At 37.3% G+C, this 22,090-nt stretch overlaps 1 protein-coding gene across 3 annotated transcripts in view; it reads right to left on the bottom strand.

Annotated features, from left to right (window-relative positions):
• The window catches only part of SPOPL (speckle type BTB/POZ protein like), an 83,141-nt gene that overhangs the window by 21,924 nt on the left and 39,127 nt on the right, over positions 1 to 22,090 (bottom strand). For all 3 annotated transcript variants that reach the window (XM_023259296.2, XM_023259293.2, XM_023259294.2), the window contains 4 exons: positions 6,525 to 6,661; positions 6,212 to 6,333; positions 5,565 to 5,716; positions 3,399 to 3,526 (listed from right to left, as the gene is read on the bottom strand). In XM_023259296.2, coding sequence (XP_023115064.1) covers positions 3,399 to 3,526; positions 5,565 to 5,716; positions 6,212 to 6,333; positions 6,525 to 6,602 — 480 coding nt within the window. In that variant the 5' untranslated portion in view covers positions 6,603 to 6,661. The remainder of the gene's footprint in view (positions 1 to 3,398; positions 3,527 to 5,564; positions 5,717 to 6,211; positions 6,334 to 6,524; positions 6,662 to 22,090) is intronic.

The following is a 22,090-nucleotide window of genomic DNA, read 5'->3' as shown; positions in this document are numbered from 1 at the left end:
AGACAGAAGGAAGTGGATCAGTTCAATTATGTGCATAAAATATGCAGTGGATTTATAAAAATGTTACAACATATTTAATTTAGGAAAGGATTTCTTAAATTCTATTTATTGCCTATTATCCTAACTCAAAAGAATATATTTAATGTAAAAAATCTTACAAAAATAAAGTGACAGAAGAAATAAAATGATCAATAATTACAGCCATTTTTATCAGGCATAGACACTGATGTTTTATTTTTATTTTGCATATGTAATCATAATTCAGAAGTTATATAATTGACATACACATCTACATAGCATTATTATGTGTACCACAAATTTAAACTAAGAATTAACATTTCATACTGTAAGGGGTATTCAAGGGACTATTTATATGGCAAATTTAATGACCTAATTAAAAACTGATACAGAACAAATTCTAATGATTATTTTCTTGATGCCTATAATTAAGAAATTGGTAAAATTTTAGCTTTTTTTCTAGCACATATTCAAAAACAGGTAATGAACATTCTTACTGCATGGAACCTAGAGTAAAAAATTCAGAAAAAAGTCTGAGATTCTTTCCTACAGTTAAGTGCTGTTCTTTCAAAATAAAAATGCGAAGGTATAATATTCAAAATTGACAAATACTGCAAAGGAAACACTCATTTGAAAGCTCTTTTTAAAATCTGGTTTCAGCTAAACTGTGAGAATATAGTTCAGACTAAAGATAAACATGTGCAAACTCTAATCAAACATGACTGCCCTGAAAATCTGGGTCTCCAATAGTGTGGAATAGAGGTGACTATTATTTCTAGTTTGAAAAAATCTCAATTCTCCAAACTAGTTTTAAAACTAGGAATTTACAATAGTTCACAGTGTATAAATTTTGCCACTCTAATCAACTACCTAACCATTCCTCACACTGGCTTCACAGTGAGAAACTTTTCAATAGTCCAATTTCATATCATCTACTAAAATAGTGGGTCTTAGACTTTTTGACTGTCATAGATAGGCATCCTTTTTAAAAATCTGGGTGACAGAAATAGGGTTGTCAACTTTTCATTTTGCCTTAAAAGGGCTTTTTTAAAGAATGAAACCTAACTTCCATCCATTATCACAAGTATTTTAAAACACAAATGATATCTTGGCAACAAAAACAGGATGAGAAAAAAGGTGTGTCCTTCTAAATGAATTAACTTTATGAAAAACTCAATTTATACGCACATTCTAACTGTACATGTATAATTTTCTGCAATCAAGAGATGGTATGGGTCTATACGAGATTATTTAAAATCTGTTGGACTTTAAAAAAATGAACTAATCTAAAGTTTTCTATTTCTCATACTTATTCCTCAATTCCTGTCTTCTCCATCACTTTGGAAGAGTATGGGCAGAGCTGTTTACACTACTAGAAATATCTACTCTGGCTACTTGATTCACAATATGGAACTTGCAAGATGAGGTTATTTCTTGCAGAAAAAGGGTAGCACCAAACTGCCTTACCTGTCTACAGCACCACTTGCAGGGGAGGGGGAGGAGGCAGTTCTTTAGGTAGGGCAGTGCAATGCTTCCTCCTCTTCTGCAAGCAGTGCTGGAGGTGCTGTAGAAGGAAGGGCATCAATGAGAGGTATGGAAGAAACGGTGGAGCACATGAGGAATGTTCGTGCAAAGTACTTTTTGCCCACCGATGCTACATACAGTGCCCAGGGTATAAGTCTCCACATCAGTAAAAAAATATCTATTACAGTCTCCAAAACTGAATACGATCAATGCCAACTTAAAATGTAAGGCATGGAAGGTTATGTTTTTTGAAGTTACTAGCATGTGGATAAAAAATATACTTCAAAAGTTATGTATTGAAAAAAGATCTTAATTTCAGCCTTCATTCTGAATTTCTTGTTGACTAGGTTCCAATATAATATACTTAAAATACCTATAAACATAATTTCAATTCTAAAAAAAAGGAATATTTTCTTAAAGAGTTTATTTACATAAGATTTAAATGCAGTAAATTTTTGAAATTGTATTGCATAGCTTTTTTTAAGGTCCTTTAAATTAAAAGATTGTACAATTTAAAAAATTAACATGTTGGAATTTAAGATAACTCCTAAAATTCTGAAGAGTCTATATTAAGGACGCTAAAATTTTTAAATAATATAATCTGTATTTGTTTAAGATACTACTCTGAATATATGTCTATTGGAAACAAATGCTTTATAGTATTTGTTTTTCAAATTATTTAATGATAAATTCTGCTGAAGACACTTGTGGTATGTGCTTTACCAACCAAATAATTATATTCATAACAAATTTATCCTACAGTTCGTTTAACTTGTCTAAGTGAAAATAAGATGCACTATATTTGCATTACGTAGTCTCTAGAGCCACATTTCAATTATTTTTCTGACACAGCATAATAACATAAAATTAGTTCATAATGCTGCCATGAAATTTTATACATTTTCTACAAAGAAATTAAAGCTAACTCAATAGCAGTTAAGTAACTTATCATGCTTCTAATACATTCATTGATCTAAAATAACTTATTAACATATATCTAACATTGAGTTTACTTGATCATAACCTTTCAATTAAGTTTTCCTATGAAAATTATCAACTACCTTAAACATTTTGATAAACTATGTTACTGATGTATATTCTCTATAAACTGTATTGGTAGATAATATAATCCTTGAAGTCACTCCAAAGAATAATCTCAACAATTTGTACAGACAAGAGCAAATTCCAGCCTCAAATTAAAACAAATCATTACTGTAAATTATTGGCAGGGCTATGTTCATAACTGTTAAAATATGACACTTTATGAAAATAAATAAATCTCACAAGTTTGTCAACAGACATGGGTATATCTTAAAAATTTGGGATGCTATTGCTTATAATGCCAACATCTATTTAATTAAATGAACCCAACTGTATAAATATCAAGCTTCTCAATCTTTTCAGGCACTTTCATTATGTATGGATGTACATATTTCAGTCTGTATTCAAACTGATAAGCTACTGATCATGTTTAATATGGTCAACCTGAATATGACAAAGAATAGTGATTACCTATTTCAGAATGAAGAAGATACTTAGAAATTTTCATATAAAGATATACACATCCATAGTCTTTCTAGAAGGAAGAAGTACTTACTATGTGGTAGTATAACTACCATATATAATTTATAGCTGTAGACATGACAGATTCTTTTCAGAATGGGCTACTTACTATATTGAAGACAATCTAGTCTTACTGGTAAAACATCTACAAATGAAACCTTATCAATTATACTGATTACTGAATTTTAAAAGTATTCGCAATAAAAAAAGTATGCCAATATTGTTCTAGCTTATATTTTTGCTTTATCATTAAATATAACTTTGGAGTTCCTTGAAATAAAAAACGTACCCACCTCACAAAATAATGTAAGCTTGTCATCTGGTAAAAGACCATTAGCTTCATCAAGCAAAAAATCCCTTCGAATGAATTTTTTAAAACCCCAGTCTTTGCCTTGTACAAATCGATATGCTCTTTGGCTTTCTGGTGGAAAACAGAACAGAAGTTTAAACAAAAGAATCATCTAAGAATGTTAATGACAACACAGTTAAATGAATGTACAAAAATAAAACTTGGCCAATACATTCATTATAAAAATTATAGATATGTGTGTTCATAAAATGTCACAAGATTTACATCAGGTAGGACCAGATTGGTTCACAGCACTACTCAGATTTTGGCCATTATCAGTGAGCTCACTTTCAGATTCCTCGATCTCTAAGCAGAAGAAAAGCAGATCAAATCTCTTGGAGAAGGAAGAGATCTCTCTAACAATACAGGCTCTTTAATGATGAAAAAGGATCAAAATACATTGGCATAGTCATACTCCTCCTCCTCAGAACCTGATAAGAAAACATAGCTCTCATTTCTTGTTTCTCCCTTTAAAAATGGATGCTCTAATCACAACGGCATCCTTTAACTTTCCTGGGGCATCTATCCCACCAGAGAAAAATCCATTAACTGGTAAAAAGAAGCTAAATAAAGTCTCTTATCACCCTAGATCTTTGGACATAATCTCTTCATCCCTAAAAACAACTTTCATAAAAGTCTAAAAGATGGTTTTAGTATAATCTGTAAATGCCTTAATAATGTCGGAGGTAAATTTTTCAAATGTCTAACATACTGGAGAACTGTATATTAAAAAATAAACAAGATCCTCTACAGAATGTATTCACAATCTGTTATACAAAGAATTAATTGGAGGTGAAAAACCAAAAATAAATTTAATTGAAAGACTCCATGTTACGGGCTGAATGTTTGTTTGTATCTCCTCAAAATTCTTACACTGAAATCCTATCCCCCAATGTGATGGTATTAAGAGGTCAGTGAGGGGTGCCTGGGTGGCTCAGTTTGTTGAGCATTCGACTTCAGCTCAGGTCATGATCTCACTGTCTGTGAGCTGGAGCCTGCTTCAGATTCTGTGTCTCCCTCTCTCGCTACCCCTCCCCTGCTCACGCTCTCTCTCTCTTCCTCAAAAATAAACATTTAAAACAATTAAAAAAAAAAAAAAAGGAGACTGGAATTAGAGGAGTTCATAAAGGTGGAGCCCTTATGAATGTGATTAGTGCTTTATAAAAGACACTCCACAAAGCTCCCTAGCTAAATCCGCCATGTGAAGATGCGGCGAGAGAAATCAGTAGTCTACAATCCAGAAGAGGGCCTTCACCAGAACCTGGCCATGCTGGTACTTTGATCTTGTACACTCAGCCTTCATAAGCCAGCCAATCTATAGCACTTTGTTACAGCAACCTAAACTAAGACACTCCACTACTGTAAATGTCAGACACCATGAAAATATATGTGAAACTATGTTCTTAATTCGGCAAAAGATAATTTTTAAAAGTGTATTTTAAAAGTTTTTTTTTTTGTAATGACATTACTTGATTCTGTGATTCATTTCTAGAAATCACTTAAAATTTAATGTGGCAGTTCATGATATATTTTCCTACTATGCACATTGTGTATTTCCTACAATGCTCTTCTTTATGAAGCTCCAGACCACATGGTTTCAGTTGGCTATATATGTGAAGCTTGAGATGAATTAAATAGATCTGGACACTAAGAAAAACTGATTTCCTTTCGGTCAGTGTTTAGTCCACCGCTTAAAAAAATTCTAGTGACAAAATATCAGAACATTCAATCTCCTTTCACACTGTTCCTCAGATTTTATTATCTGGTAAAAACAGCAAGGGAGAAATATTTCCTGAGCACCGATTATATTTGCCAGAAATTGAACCAGGCACCTTGCCCTAAAAGCAACAATTTTTCTAAGTGACAAGTAAATATCGTTTTAGGACAAGAAAAAGTAAAATTTTAATATTATTTTTAACAAACTGTACATGTCTTATGAAGTCTAAGATTTAGTAAAACAACCATAACTACACTGGCATTTAAAATTAAATGGCCACATTACATGTTTTAGGTTAAGCAGATTTCAGTGGGGAAAAAATATCCTTTCCAGGGAAAAGTATGTAAGTTAACATGTAGTTACTCAGAGACTTCTTTATCCCAAATCACTTACCCATTGCTTTTGTTTCTTCCCTTTTAGCGTTTAGAAGGGAAAATTTGAATTTTGCTCGAACTTCACTTTTTGGGCAGCTGACTAAAAGCAAATATAAGGACAAGTAGTCTTTACTTTCATCATCTAATCCCTTTGGGTTTACCCTCAGGCACCTAAAACAAAACAATAGGCTCATATGGAGGAATATAAAACGTAAAACTCAAAAGAGAGAGGCAATACTGAAATTCGTTGTCAGATAATATCACAAACAACACTCCCATCAATATCCCCAGTTCTTTGTAATTCTCTATACTTATAGGAACTTACAAATCTAGTATAAAATTAGACTAATGTCCATGAAGAAACAATAACAGAGGCGCCTGGGTGGACCAGTCGGTTAAGCATCTGACTTCAGCTCAGGTCATGATCTCACAGTTCGTGGGTTTGAGATGCACGTCGGGCTCTGGGCTGACAGCTCAGAGCCTGGAGCCTGCTTCTGATTCTGTGTCTCCCTCTCTCTCTCTCTGCTCCTCCCCTGCTTACACTCTGTCTCTTTCTCTCTCAAAAACAAACATTAAAAAAAAAAAACAAAAACAAAAAACAGTAACAACCAAACTATAAAGTAGATGAAAATAATATCAAAACAAAATTCAAAACAAAAATCTTACCATTTCATTTTGTCACTGGGGCTAGATGAGAATGTTGAACTTTTTAACACTTCACCCATTTCCTCTCGACAAAAGCTGAAGTTATTAATGGTCCACATGTAGGAAAATTTTACTACTTTAACCTAAGAGATTCAGAAAACTACTTTTACAATGATGACTTATATGCTTTTAGCTTATCACATGTTAAACATCCCATGACTCACTTTTCTTAATATTTGGAATAACTATGACAAAGTGCTTTACAATATTCTCAAAATGCTATAACATTTTTAAGTGACATAACATAAAGTAAGGCATTTTTAACAGCATGTACCTGTGTATAACACCAGCTTTCTGCTATAGGACCAGAAGACATATCTCCAGGGAGAGGTGGGGTAGGTTCCCGGGACATTGCCACTTTATTGCAGTCTTCCAAGATTTATGCAATATCCCACACAGATGAGTACTTTACTACAAAGAAAAGAAGTTTCATTGCTGATGAAAAAGTTTGGATCATGATAGTACTTCAACAATCATAAAACAATTACTTTCTCAAATTTGATTATGAGGGAACATGCAAGGATTTCATTATTTCAATAATTAAAAAAAATCATAACCCTTTGGGACATATAACACTTAAAATCTAAACAAACAGAATGCTTATAGATAAGACATTATTTTATAAAGGTATATTTATCAAAATACCACAAATCAATAAATAACCTACATATACACATAAAATCACAAAATAACATGGAAGCTTACCGGCAACAATTACAATTTAGCCTTGAATGAGGCAGGGGTTAGACCTCCAAGCAGTCTAAAATCCACCTATATGACTCCCCAAAACTTACTCATGGCCTAATGTTTACCAGAACACTTACCAATAACATGTTGATTAACACATATTTTGTATATGTGTTATATGCTGTATTCTTCTAATAAATTAAGCCAGAGAAAATGTTATTAAGAAAATCATAAGAGAAAATACATTTACTGTACTATATTTATCGAAGAAGAATCTGCAAATAAGTGGACCTGTCCAGTAAGTGGACAGTTTCAACCCATGTTTTTCAAGGGTCAACTTTAATATCTGATTCACCTTTCTTCATCTTTTCATTGATATATTCACAAAAATCTAAAGGGTTGCAAAGTTAGAACAGTCCTGAAAACTACAAATATTAGTCACTCATCTGTCAAAGTTTTGGCCAACTAGAACAAAGAATGAGAACTCAGAAGCAATGCTGTATTAAGAAGAATTACACAGATTTCCACAGAAGTCCACCTATATCTCAGACTAACAGGTGTCTCTGTTAATATTTTGTTCCTATCAGAGTGCCCCCTACTACATAATGTGTACTTTATCAGAAAATTTCTTTCTTGTTAGCTGTTCTCATACTACATTCACTTGAGCATATAATTAATTCAGCATAACTTGGCCAGGACATTAGTAACTGGAGAGTGATACTTTGCAACTTGGAAGGTCTATAAAAGAAAGAGGAGAAACCCAAGAGCTACATACATAGGTAGTATAGTTTGCAGGGGTGTGGGTGAGGATGTTTGAAGCTTACACTCAAACATAGGAACATCATCCAGAATTCAAAAGGAAATATTTGTTTTGTGTCTACAACCAATGTAACAATAGTATGAAACAAGAAAACAAAGACTGAAGAAAACTATGGGAAAGATGCACAGAAACAAAAAGACCTACAAAAGGTATGAAAAAATGAAGACGTACAAATGAAGAAGTATGTTATAAATTTGCACCAGAAATAAACAATGAAAATACAAAACTACCACTGAGATATACTGCTGTGAAATTCAAAGTGAGAAAAAAATGTTATAAGTATACATGCGTTCCTTTAAAGGAACAAAAATCAAGATGGCCCTATTTTTCTCCACATTGTTAAATGTCTGAAAGTAACAGGATAATTACTAAAGAGTTCTAAGTGAAAAAGAGCTGTAGCACAAGGACTCTACATTCTATCATGTTTTTATTCACGTTTAAAGCAGCAAAAATTCATTTCCAGATGTGTGAAATATGTAAACCACCTCCATAGCTATTTGGTGAAGGAATGAATTCACTCAAGTTATTTTTCTGCCAAAGACAGATGAATCAAAAGTAAAAAGAGACAAAAAACCTCCACTATGATGCTAAGTTCTGATTTTTAAACCTCTGAACATGTACAACAAATCTATAATGTTTTAAAACTACAGAGACATGCAAAAAAAGCTTTTAGAAGACAGTAACAAAATAAGTGAATAAAATATTAAGTAAAATTATGAAATAATTGGAAATCTATATATGAAAGGGTGACATTCATCTGACCCTCAGATTAAGAAACAGCTGATTCAAATGAAAAGTCAGGTTTGTGGGGGAAAAAACTACCAACTTAAATGACTCAAAGTTTAGTTTAAAAGGAAGAAAACCTGACAAATTAATTATAATTCATTCATCCACTGGTAACTACTATTTATAATATGTTCTTCAAGCACAGGAAACATGTTGGGGCAAAAACATAAACTAGTAAATAAATAAGACAATAAATTATAGTAAATGAAACTAAAAGGAAATAAAGAAACAGGAAAAGTAATTGTTATGCAACAGCTGAAAATTCTTCAATTAGGTACTGAGAAAATCAGTTAAGTCGGCTCTGAAGGGTAGATATTTGAGTTGACAACTAAAAGATAAAAAACAGCTGAGACACATCAAGGAAAGGTGTCTATCAGAGAGTACAAAGAACAGCCAACACCAACGCCCTAGTTCAGGAAAGAATTTGATCAAATTTCAGGAAAAGGAAGGAGTCCAATGTGGTTGATGTCACTGATGGATTTTTCAGTATAATTTAGACAGTAAGATCAGAATTAGAGTGAAAAAACTTCAAATAGAACAGTTTTATTTATTTATTTTTTTAAATTTTTTTTTCAACGTTTATTTATTTTTGGGACAGAGAGAGACAGAGCATGAACGGGGGAGGGGCAGAGAGAGAGGGAGACACAGCATCGGAAACAGGCTCCAGGCTCTGAGCTATCATCAGCCCAGAGCCCGACGCGGGGCTCGAACTCCCGGACCGCGAGATCGTGACCTGGCTGAAGTCGGACGCTTAACCGACTGCGCCACCCAGGCGCCCCCAAATGGAACAGTTTTAAAACTAATCCTTTATGATTAGACTGTTTATGTAATTTCTCTTTAAAAATTTTTTTTGAATGTTTATTTTTGTGACACACACCATGAGTGGGGGAGGAGGAGGCAGAGGGGGTGGGGGAGAGAAGGAGAGGAGGAGAGAGAGAGAGAGAGAGAGAGAGAGTCCGAAGCAGGCTTCAGGCTCTGAATTGCCAGCACAGAGCCCGACTCAGAACTTAAACTCAAGTACAGTGAGATCATGCCCCCTGAACCGAAGTAGGCATGACCTGAGCCGAAGTCATATGCTTAACCGACTGAGCCACCCAGGTACCCCTGTAATTTCCTTTTTAAATTATGGCATTTATACTAACACACTCATCCAAATGTATTTATATTTATGTAAGTTCTTCACATACAAGAAGTTCTTATCATGTGATGCACCTGCAGGACAGCACAATGGGAGAATCAGCAAGGTAGGCAGGCAAGAAAGGGAGAATAATAACACTAGGAATACTGTACCAGGAGTACTTAAAAGTTATCAGTATTAAAGGGAGGGGTGAAAACCAAGTGGATGTTCCTTAACTAAACAAGCAAAAATAGAATAGTGATGAATGATGGCAGAAGAATGCCTCAAAGAGAAGGGAATATATAATTTAAGAGCATTGCCCATTGTGACTTCAACAAGAATTACTCATTTCTGATAAAAATCAGATACTCCCCTTAGGTACCTCCAACTTGTTACCTTCAATTGCTTTTATAAACCACAAATGGTTATTTTTATTTGAAAACAGAACAGCAAACAGGCAATCATAACAAAATCACTAACAGAACATTATCATCTTAAAGATATTAGTCCTGAGAGATTGAAGAAGATGGCGGCTTAGGAGGACGCTGGGCTCACCGCACGTCCTGCTGATCACTTAGATTCCACCTACACCTGCCTACATAACCCAGAAAACCGCCAGAGGATTAGCAGAACGGAGTCGCCGGAGCCAAACGCAGACGAGAGGCCCACGGAAGAGGGTAGGAAGGGTGGCCAGGCGGTGCGCGCTCCACGGACTGGCGGGAGGGAGCCGGGGCGGAGGGGCGGCTCGCCGGCCAAGCAGAGCCCCCGAGTCTGGCTTGCAAAAGCGGAGGGGCCTGACGGACTGTGTTCCCACAACAAGCGCGACTTAGCGTCTGGGAGGTCATAAGTTAACAGCTCTGCTCAGAAAGTGGGAAGGCTGGAGGACAAAGGGAGGGAGAGCTGCTGAGCCCCTTGACCACAGAGCTCAGTTTGGTGGGGAACAAAGGCGCTCGCCAGCGCCATTTCCCCCACCCATCCCCCAGCCAAAATCCCAAAGGGAACCAGTTCCTGCCAGAGAACTTGCTCGCTTCGCGCAAACACCCAACTCTGTGCTTCTGCAGAGCCAAACCTCCAGCAGCGGCTCTGACTCCCTCCTGCTGCCACAGGGCCCCTCCTGAAGTGGATCACCTAAGGAGAAGCGAGCTAAGCCTGCCCCTCCTGCCCCCGTGCAACTTGCCTACCCACCCCAGCTAATACGCCAGATCCCCAGCACCACAAGCCTGGCAGTGTGCAAGTAGCCCAGACAGGCCAAGCCACCCCACAGCGAATCCCGCCCCTAGGAGAGGGGAAGAGAAGGCACACACCAGTCTGACTGTGGCCCCAGCGGTGGCCTGGGGGCAGACATCAGGACTGACTGCGGCCCCGCCCACCAACTCCAGTTATACACCACAGCACATGGGAAGTGCCCTGCAGGTCCTCATCACTCCAGGGACTATCCAAAATAACCAAGCGGAAGAATTCTCCTCAGAAGAATCTCCAGGAAATAACAACAGCTAATGAACTGATCAAAAAGGATTTAAATAATATAACAGAAAGTGAATTTAGAATAATAGTCATAAAATTAATCACTGGGCTTGAAAACAGTATAGAGGACAGCAGAGAATCTCTTGCTACAGAGATCAAGGGACTAAGGAACAGTCACGAGGAGCTGAAAAGCGCTTTAAACGAAATGCAAAACAAAATGGAAACTACGACAGCTTGGATTGAAGAGGCAGAGGAGAGAATAGGTGAACTAGAAGATAAAGTTATGGAAAAAGAGGAAGCTGAGAAAAAGAGAGATAAAAAAATCCAGGAGTATGAGGGGAAAATTAAAGATCTAAGTGATACACTAAAAAGAAATAATATACGCATAATTGGTATCCCAGAGGAGGAAGAGAGAGGGAAAGGTGCTGAAGGGGTACTTGAAGAAATTATAGTTGAGAACTTCCCTGAACTGGGGAAGGAAAAAGGCATTGAAATCCAAGAGGCACAGAGGTAACTTGAATCGACCTTCGCCACGACATATCATAGTCAAACTGGCAAAATACAAGGATAAAGAGAAAATTCTGAAAGCAGCAAGGGATAAACGTGCCCTCACATATAAAGGGAGACCTATAAGACTCATGACTGATCTCTCTTTTGAAACTTGGCAGGCCAGAAAGAATTGGCACCATATTTTCAGTGTGCTAAACAGGAAAAATATGCAGCCGAGAATCCTTTATCCAGCAAGTCTGTCATTTAGAATAGAAGGAGAGATAAAAGTCTTCCCAAACAAAAACTGAAGGAATTTGTCACCACTAAACCAGCCCTACAAGAGATCCTAAGGGGGATCCTGTGAGACAAAGTCCCAGAGACATCACTACAAGCATAAATCATACAGACATCACAATGACTCTAAACCCGTAGCTTTCTATAATAACACTGAATGTAAATGGATTAAATGCGCCAACCAAAAGACTTAGGGTATCAGAATGGATAAAAAAACAAGACCCATCTATTTGCTGTCTACAAGAGACTCATTTTAGACCTGTGGACACCTTTAGATTGAGAGGGGATGGAGAACTATTTATCATGCTACTGGAAGCCAAAAGAAAGCTGGAGTAGCCATACTTATATCAGAAAAACTAGACTTTAAATTAAAGGCTGTAACAAGAGTTGAAGAAGGGCATTATATAATAATTACAGGCTCTATCCATCAGGAAGAGCTAACAATTATAAATGTCTATGCGCCGAATACCGGAGCCCCCAAATATATAAAACAATTACTCACAAACATAAGTAACCTTATTGATAAGAATGTGGTGATTGCAGGGGACTTTAACACCCCACTTACAGAAATGGACAGATCATCTAGACACACGGTCAATAAAGAAAGAAGGGCCCTGAATGAGACATTGGATCAGATGGACTTGACAGATATATTCAGAACTCTACATCCCAAAGCAACAGAATATACTTTCTTCTCGAGTGCACATGGAACATTCTCCAAGATGGATCATATACTGGGTCACAAAACAGCCCTTCATAAGTTTACAAGAATTGAAATTATACCATGCATACTTTCAGACCACAATGCTATGAAGCTTGAAATCAACCACAGGAAAAAGTCTGGAAAACCTCCAAAAGCATGGAGGTTAAAGAACACCCTACTAACGAATGAGTGGGTCAACCAGGCAATTAGAGAAGAAATTAAAAAATACATGGAAACAAACGAAAATGAAAATACAAAAATCCAAACGCTTTGGGACGCAGCGAAGGCAGTCCTGAGAGGAAAATACATTGCAATCCAGGCCTATCTCAAGAAACAAGAAAAATCCCAAATACAAAATCTAACAGCAAACCTAAAGGAAATAGAAGCAGAACAGCAAAGGCAGCCTAAACCCAGCAGAAGAGAAATAATAAAGATCAGAGCAGAAATAAACAATATAGAATCTAAAAAACTGTAGAGCAGATCAACGAAACCAAGAGTTGGTTTTTTGAAAAAATAAACAAAATTGACAAACCTCTAGCCAGGCTTCTCAAAAAGAAAAGGGAGATGACCCAAATAGATAAAATCATGAATGAAAATGGAATTATTACAACCAATGCCTCAGAGATACAAACAATTATCAGGGAATACTATGAAAAATTATATGCCAACAAATTGGACAACCTAGAAGAAATGGACAAATTCCTGAACACCCACACTCTTCCAAAACTCAATCAGGAGGAAATAGAAAGCTTGAACAGACCCATAACCAGCGAAGAAATTGAATCGGTTATCAAAAATCTCCCAACAAATAAGAGTCCAGGACCAGATGGCTTCCAAGGGGAGTTCTACCAGACGTTTAAAGCAGAGATAATACCTATCCTTCTCAAGCTATTCCAAGAAATAGAAAGGGAAGGAAAACTTCCAGACTCATTCTATGAAGCCAGTATTACTTTGATTCCTAAACAAGACAGAGACCCAGTAAAAAAAGAGAACTACAGGCCAATATCCCTGATGAATATGGATGCAAAAATTCTCAATAAGATACTAGCAAATCGAATTCAATGGCATATAAAAAGAATTATTCACCATGATCAAGTGGGATTCATTCCTGGGATGCAGAGCTGGTTCAACATTCGCAAATCAATCAACGTGATACATCACGTTAACAAAAAAAAAAGAGAAGAACCATATGATCCTGTCAATCGATGCAGAAAAGGCCTTTGACAAAATCCAGCACCCTTTCTTAATAAAAAACCTTGAGAAAGTCGGGATAGAAGGAACATACTTAAACATCATTGGACTTGTTCCTTTTCCTGAAATTTGATCAAATTCTTTCCTGAACTAGGGCCTTGGCGTTGGCTGTTCTTTGTACTCTCTGATAGACACCTTTCCTTGATGTGTCTCAGCTGTTTTTTATCTTTTAGTTGTCAACTCAAATATCTACCCTTCAGAGCCGACTTAACTGATTTCCTCAGTACCTAATTGAAGATCAGGAACACGACAGGGATGCCCACTCTCACCGCTGCTGTTTAACATAGTGTCGGAAGTTCTAGCATCAGCAATCAGACAACAAAAGGAAATCAAAGGCATCCAAATTGGCAAAGATGAAGTCAAGCTTTCGCTCTTTGCAGATGACATGATATTATACATGGAAAATCTGATAGACTCCACCAAAAGTCTGCTAGAACTGATACAGGAATTCAGCAAAGTTGCAGGATACAAAATCAATGTACAGAAATCAGTTGCATTCTTATACACTACCAATGAAGCGACAGAAAGACAAATGAAGAAACTGATCCCATTCATAATTGCACCAAGAAGCATAAAATACCTAGGAATAAATCTAACCAAAGATGTAAAAGATCTGTATGCTGAAAACTATAGAAAGCTTATGAAGGTAATTGAAGAAGATATAAAGAAATGGAAAGACATTCCCTGCTCATGGATTGGAAGAATAAATATTGTCAAAATGTCAATACTACCCAAAGCTATCTACACATTCAATGCAATCCCAATCAAAATTGCACCAGCATTCTTCTCGAAACTAGAACAAACAATCCTAAAATTCATATGGAACCACAAAAGGCCCCGAATAGCCAAAGGAATTTTGAAGAAGACGACCAAAGCAGGAGGCATCACAATCCCAGACTTTAGCCTCTACTACAAAGCTGTCATCATCAAGACAGCATGGTATTGCCACAAAAACAGACACGTAGACCAATGGAATAGAATAGAAACCCCAGACTAGACCCACAAACGTATGGCCAACTCATCTTTGACAAAGCAGGAAAGCACATCCAATGGAAAAAAGACAGTCTCTTTAACAAATGGTGCTGGGAGAACTGGACAGCAACATGCAGAAGGTTGAAACTAGACCACTTTCTCACACCATTTACAAAAATAAACTCAAAATGGATAAAGGACCTGAATGTGAGACAGGAAACCATCAAAACCTTAGAGGAGAAAGCAGGAAAAGACCTCTCTGACCTCAGCCATAGCAATCTCTTACTCAACACATCCCCAAAGGCAAGGGAATTAAAAGCAAAAGTGAATTACTGGGACCTTATGAAGATAAAAAGCTTCTGCACAGCAAAGGAAACAACCAACAAAACTAAAAGGCAACCAACGGAATGGGAAAAGATATTTGCAAATGACATATCGGACAAAGGGCTAGTATCCAAAATCTATAAAGAGCTCACCAAACTCCACACCTGAAAAACAAATAACCCAGTGAAGAAATGGGCAGAAAACATGAAAAGACACTTCTCTAAAGAAGACACCCGGATGGCCAACAGGCACATGAAAAGATGTTCAGCATCGCTCCTTATCAGGGAAATACCAATCAAAACCACACTCAGATATCACCTCACGCCAGTCAGAGTGGCCAAAATGAACAAATCAGGAGACTATAGATGTTGGAGAGGATGTGGAGAAACGGGAACCCTCTTGCACTGTTGGTGGGAATGCACACTGGTGCAGCCGCTCTGGAAAGCAGTGTGGAGGTTCCTCAGAAAATTAAAAATAGACCTACCCTATACCCAGCAATAGCACTGCTAGGAATTTATCCAAGGGATACAGGAGTGCTGATGCATAGGGGCATTTGTACCCCAATGTTTATAGCAGCACTCTCAACAATAGCCAAATAATGGAAAGAGCCTAAATGTCCATCAACTGATGAATGGATAAAGAAATTGTGGTTTATATACACAATGGAATACTACGTGGCAATGATAAAGAATGAAATACGGCCTTTTGTAGCAACGTGGATGGAACTGGAGAGTGTGATGCTAAGTGAAATAAGCCATACAGAGAAAGACAGATACCATATGGTTTCACTCTTATGTGGATCCTAAAAAACTTAACAGAAACCCATGGGGGAAGGGAAGGGAAAAAAAAAAAAAAAAGAGGTTAGAGTGGGAGAGAGCCAAAGCATAAGAGACTGTTAAAAACTGAGAGCAAACTGAGGGTTGATGGGGGGTGGGAGGGAGGGGAGGGTGGGTGATGGGTATTGAGGAGGGCACCTTTTGGGATGAGCACTGGGTGTTGTATGGAAACCAATCTGACAATAAATTTCATATATCAATAAATAAATAAATAAATAAATAAATAAATAAATAAAGATATTAGTTCTCCTTACATACTTAAGAGCATTTATTAAGGTATAATTTACATATCACAAAATTCACCCATTACAGATGAATGATTTTTAGTGAATTTATACAGTTGTGCACTCATCAATATAAAACAGTTTTAGAATTCACCCATCATCCCAAGAGATCCTTCCTACCCCCAAATTTAGGCAATCTGTTTTCTACAGTTAGACCTTACCTAGATACCTAAATACATTTGTACAATATGTAGTTCTAGTTGACTTCTGCTTTTTTTTCCTGAATATGTGTTACAGTTTCCTGCTTCCTGTCTCATAATTTTTGGCTGAAAGCTGGACATTTTGATTAATACACTGTAGCAACTCTGGATTCTGAATTGAGTTACTGTGGGTTGTTGTTGTTGTTTTTAGTAACTTGCCTGGACTCAACTGCAGTGTCTATTGCCACCATACCATCTGGATGCTGATGTCCCTGCTTGGCTTTTTCTTCTTCTTCTTCTTCTCTTTGCCTGGTTAAGCAAACCTTGCAGATTGCCCCCTTGCTTCACACTGAGTTTGCTAGTTTTCACTGACAAAACCACAGATTCCCTGCTCCCTGCCCAAAATCAAATCACCTGATCTGGCAGCCAAGCTGCTGTTTTCCTGGCTGGCCCCAGACTGATAAAACTATCACTTTTGCCTACTGGGCTAGGAGTGGAAATAGAAGCAGAAAGTGGAGCTGGATGTTTCTCTTAAACAAATTCATAGTAAATGTACTAAAATGTACTGAAAAAATTATCAGACTTACCTATTAGAAATACGGGAAAGGGCCCTGTCCTAGTTAATAGCTTTTGCCAATTGGTTCTGAAGAGAGCTGATAAACCTTTACGAACAATTTCAAAAACATAAACCAAGGAAAGTATTTGCACTCCATGATAGCACATGAGGGGTTAATTTCCCTATGACATAAGAAATTCCTGAAAATTAGAAAAAGTCAAGAATACTAATAATTCACAGAAAAAGAAATTTACTCATGACTGAAGAAATACAAATTAAAAGAAAATTAAGAAGTCATTTTGTAACCTATCAGACTGGCAAAAATAATCCAAAAAATTGTGACAATATAAGGACAGGCACTCTCATACGTTTCTAGTGGGAATATAAATTATAAAGTTGTTTTAATAATCTCCCTTCTCATTTCTTATGGTGAAAATCCTGGAAAAGAAGAGAAGGAAATAATGCTAATAAGCCACTAATTCTGTAAGTTTGAAAATACCTATAGCATTACTTGATGGCCATGAAAACAATTTATACCATTTCTGGTGGCTAAGAAAAAATTTAACCTCATTTGTAATCAATAAAATACAAAAAGAACACATATTATTTTTTACTTATAGTATGGTCAAAGATTATTTAAATCATTAATCTCTACAACCAGCAAAACTGCAGAGATGCAGACATTACTGATATGCCTGTTTGTGAAACAATTTTACCATTAATATCAAAAGAAATTCTTTATCAGATTCAGCCTAGAAATTTTATCACAATATTACAACTGTGGAGAAAGAGAATTAAGTATTAACACAGTATGTTTCTATGATCTACATGGAGAAGTATGAAACTATTAAGAGTATAAATTTTCTTAATGACAGGAAAAGTATTCAAGATCTGTAGGATGTGTATGTACACAAAATTTTTAATAATACATTTAATAATATATAATTTTATATACCTATGAAAATATGCCTAAAAGGATCTCACTTTTATAAATATAAGTAGCATACAGAGTTAATACACATGCACGAAGAAAAACAGATTGGCACATAGATGCGCTTAATTGTACTTTATCAGTGTAATGTCAACACTGATAAGGTATACACCTAAATATTAATAGAGTCTATGTCTGGGTGGTGAGATTTTTATATTAAAAAAATTTAAGTCATATTTTTAAAAATAGAAAATACAATTGTTTGCATACCATACAAACCCACAGAAAACATGTGTGTGAGTATATGTATCACTTTCCAAGTAGTAGAGATTGAGAAATGTTCCAAGAAGATGGTAGGTCAAAGGAAATTTTAATGTAACCTTTAATGTTTACATTAGACATTAAAGTTAATGTCTAACTTTTCATAAGAAGACCAACTAATTTAATATTAATAAAATACATAAATAGGGGTGCCTGGGTGGCTCGGTTGGTTGAGCATCCAACTTTGGCTCAGGTCATGATCTCAATGGCTCATGAGTTCATCATGCCTGGCGTGTGGCTCTGTGCTGACAGCTCAGAGCCTGGAGCCTGCTTCAGATTCTGTGTCTCCCTCTCTCTCTGCCTCTCCTCTGCATGCATTTGGTCTCTCTTTCTCTCAAAAATAAAAAAAACAAAAAAAAATTTTTTTAAAAAGCAACATAAATACATTTAAAAAAACAGAAGAGTAAAAGAAAGTTCTTTAATGCCTCTTCAAGAGTTATTACTCTCTTCAAGTGTACTCACAGCATAATTCATATATAAACGCCAACTAGAGGTACCTGGGTGGATCAGTTGGTTAAGCGACCAACTCTCTGATTTCAGCTCAGGTCATGATCTTGCAGTTAGTGAGACTGAGCTCTGTGACAGGCTCTGTGCTGACAGCATGAAGCCTGGTTGGGATTCTGTCTCTCCCCTACTCTCTCTGCCCCTCCCCCACTCACGCACACATATGCACTCTCTCTCAAAATAAACATTTAAAGAAAGCCAACTAAATAAAAGGCTACAAAGATTTTTGCTTTTTTCCCCCAACTACTCCTATAAATGATGCAGTCATGGAATGGGGGTATGAGAATGCTGGTGAGCAGGCTGTATTTGTGAGTCCTTACAAGACATCATGTACCTTGCGAAAATGACCAGATAGGTTAGAAAGATTACTTTAAAGATTGCAGATAATCAGAAAATGGTTGAAACCTGGAGCCAGTCTATACTCTTTCCATGGAATCAGCTACCCCTTCTGAGTTTAGAGAGCTGAAACAGCTCATACCTATCTGGTCCAGCTCTCCAGGAGTAAGACCAAGAAAAATGGAGGAGCAAGGCAAGAAAAATGGACTAGAGAAATAAACTAAGTTTATACTGTTAGATGAATAGTAGAAGATAGAAAAAGATCTCCCAATATCCTTTTCAGTGCTCTTTCCAGTATTCTATTTTTAGTTCTCAAACAAACAAACAAACAAAAAACCAAAAAAAAACCAAAAAAAACCAGAAAAAAACAAACAAAAAAACCCCACAGTAGACTATCAACTACATCCGGGACATTCAGGACATCCTAATCTTGTTATTGCAGAAATGCTTACAGGAAGAGAGAGCAAAACTAAAATAAGTACTAAATAGTCCAAGATAATCAACACACATTAGTAAATACATAAAAGTTTCTTCCACATTACATACATGCTTTTCAAAATTTTTAGTGTAAAACTTATAGCATAAGTTTTACTTATTAAAGGAAATTAAGTATAGGAGTTAAGATGGCAGAGTAGCAAGAGAACCCTATGCTTGCTTTGTCTCCTGAACACAGCTAGATAAGTATCAAGTCATTCTGAACACTCAGAAAATTGATCTAAGTGCTAAGAGGAAAAAAAACTGCACAACTAGAGGGAGAAAAGAAGCCAAATTGTGGAAGGTAGCGGGGGAGGAGACATGATTTTTGGGGGTGGGAAAGAATTACCAGTGCTGCGAGGAAAGTGAGCACTGATCAGGAAGAAAGGAGAGAAAAAGAGAGAGAGAGAGAGAGAGAGAGAGAGAGAGCAGGGAGCAGGGCACTGTACAAGAAAAACTTCCCCAAAACCACGGACAGGGAAAACAAGAGGAGCTAATTATCACAATACAAGCAGTGGAGCTTAAAGTCTGAAGTTTTAGAAGTTATGCCATCAATGGGTAGAATGTGGTGTTTGTAGAGGTGCTCCTGTGGAGGAGGGCAGAGGCCCAGGAGCAGATAGCATGGTCTGAGAATTCCCTGGGTCATACTAGGTGAGACAGTTCCCTTTCTTGGAGTGCGTTTAGGAGAGGTGGCACTGCCTCTCCGGGGACAAAAGCCAGCAGGCACCATTGAGCTACCCCATTCATTAGATAGGTACAGAGGCACCTGCTGATCGCAGCTAACCTGGACACCAGCTTTTTGCTGAGCTTTTACTGTAAGCTCGAAGCCCCTGCACGTTCATGTGACTGCCCTTCTGGGACAACCCTTCTGGGACAACCCAGCACCAGCCACAGTGTGGCAACATCCTCCCCTAGATGATCAACACCAGTCTGTAAGGTTTGGAGTTTTGAAACCCAGCCAACGTCCCTGGGATAAAACACAGGAGGACTGCACTGCAGGTACGCAGAGGGCTCAGACACAGTGTGAAGAGAGGGATCTGAGGGATGCCTAGGACAAGCAAGGAAAGGAGAGATTGTTTGTTCATCTCTGAGGGCTTCCTGAACAGTGGCAGGCATGAAATCCCCTCTCTGGGGATGAGAGATCTGGCTAACACCATTTTTATCCCCTGCCATCAGCAGGGATGGACTTCAGTGAGCAGCACAGTGCCACAGCGGATGTTTTGGTGTCATACACCAAGCCCCGCCCCACTGCGCTCTGCAGGTGTTTCTGAACTAGGGCAAGTGTACCTGAGGGTCAAAGCAGCAACAGGCCCCTCCCCCCAGAAGACCAGCACAAACCTCCAATGCACCAAGTCTACTGACCATACTGTGCTGCAAAGCTTCAGCTCTAGGGAAAATAGGATCTAGCCTATTTTAACAAGCAGACCATAACACACCAAGTTAAAACTCACCAAATACTAGACAAGGTCCAAATACTTCCCACTGCAGGCAAGGAGAAACTCTGTAGAAGACTGACCTGAGGGAAAGAGCAGTCAAAACACAGCAGCAGAGTGTACACAGCATATACCAGAAACACTTCCTAAAGTGCCAGGCCCTGAACAGCATATGACTTAATATAGCCATTACTCTCAGAAGCAGGAAACGTAACAGCCTTTTCTAACACACAGAAGACAGAGGCCTAGGATGAATGCCAAGACAGAGGAACTCATCCCAAAAGAAAGAAAAACAGATCGTGGCCAGAAATCTAATCAAAACAGATATAAGTAATATGCCTGAACCAGAATATAAAACAATTGTTAAGGATACTAGCTGAGCTTGAGAAAAGCATAGAAAACACCATGGAGTCACTTACCACAGAGATAAAAGACCTAAAAACTAGTCAGACTGAAATAAAAACATTCTGAGATGTAAAACTGACTGGATGTAATGACCACAAAGATGGAGGAAGCAGCAGAACGAATAAGTGATACAGAAGATAAAATTATGGAAAATAATGAAGCTGGAAAGAAGAGGGAAAGAAAAATACTGGATCACAAATATAGACTTAGGGAACTCAGCGACTCCATAAAGTGTACTAACATTCAAATCATAGGAGTCCCAGGAGAATAGAGAGAAAAAGGGGCAGGCAGAAGGCTTATTTGAGCTACCTAGAGCTGAAAACTTCCCTTAATCTGGGGAAGGAAAGAGACACCAAATCCAAGAGGCACTGAGAATTCCCATTAAAAGCAACAAAAGCAGACCAAAACCAAGACATATGGTAGTAAAATCTGCAAGATACAGAGATAAGGAAAGAATCCTGAAAGCAGCAAGGGAAAAGAAATCCCCATCTACAAGGGAAGACAAATAAGGTTAGCAGCAGATCTCTCCACAGAAACATAGCAGGGCCAGAAGGGAGTGGCATAATATATTCAACGTGCTGAATGGGAAACATATACAGCTAAGAATACTTTTTCACCAAGTAGGAGAGATAAAGAGTTTCCCCAAAAAACAAAAACTAAAGGAGCTCATAACTACTAAATTAGCCTTGCAAGAAATATTAAAGGGGATTTTT

This window comes from Felis catus, chromosome C1 (genome assembly GCF_018350175.1).
Source record: "Felis catus isolate Fca126 chromosome C1, F.catus_Fca126_mat1.0, whole genome shotgun sequence".
NCBI lineage: Eukaryota > Metazoa > Chordata > Mammalia > Carnivora > Felidae > Felis > Felis catus.
The sequence above is the reverse complement of the archived record's forward strand: the minus strand, read 5'-3'. Positions and strand labels throughout refer to the sequence as shown.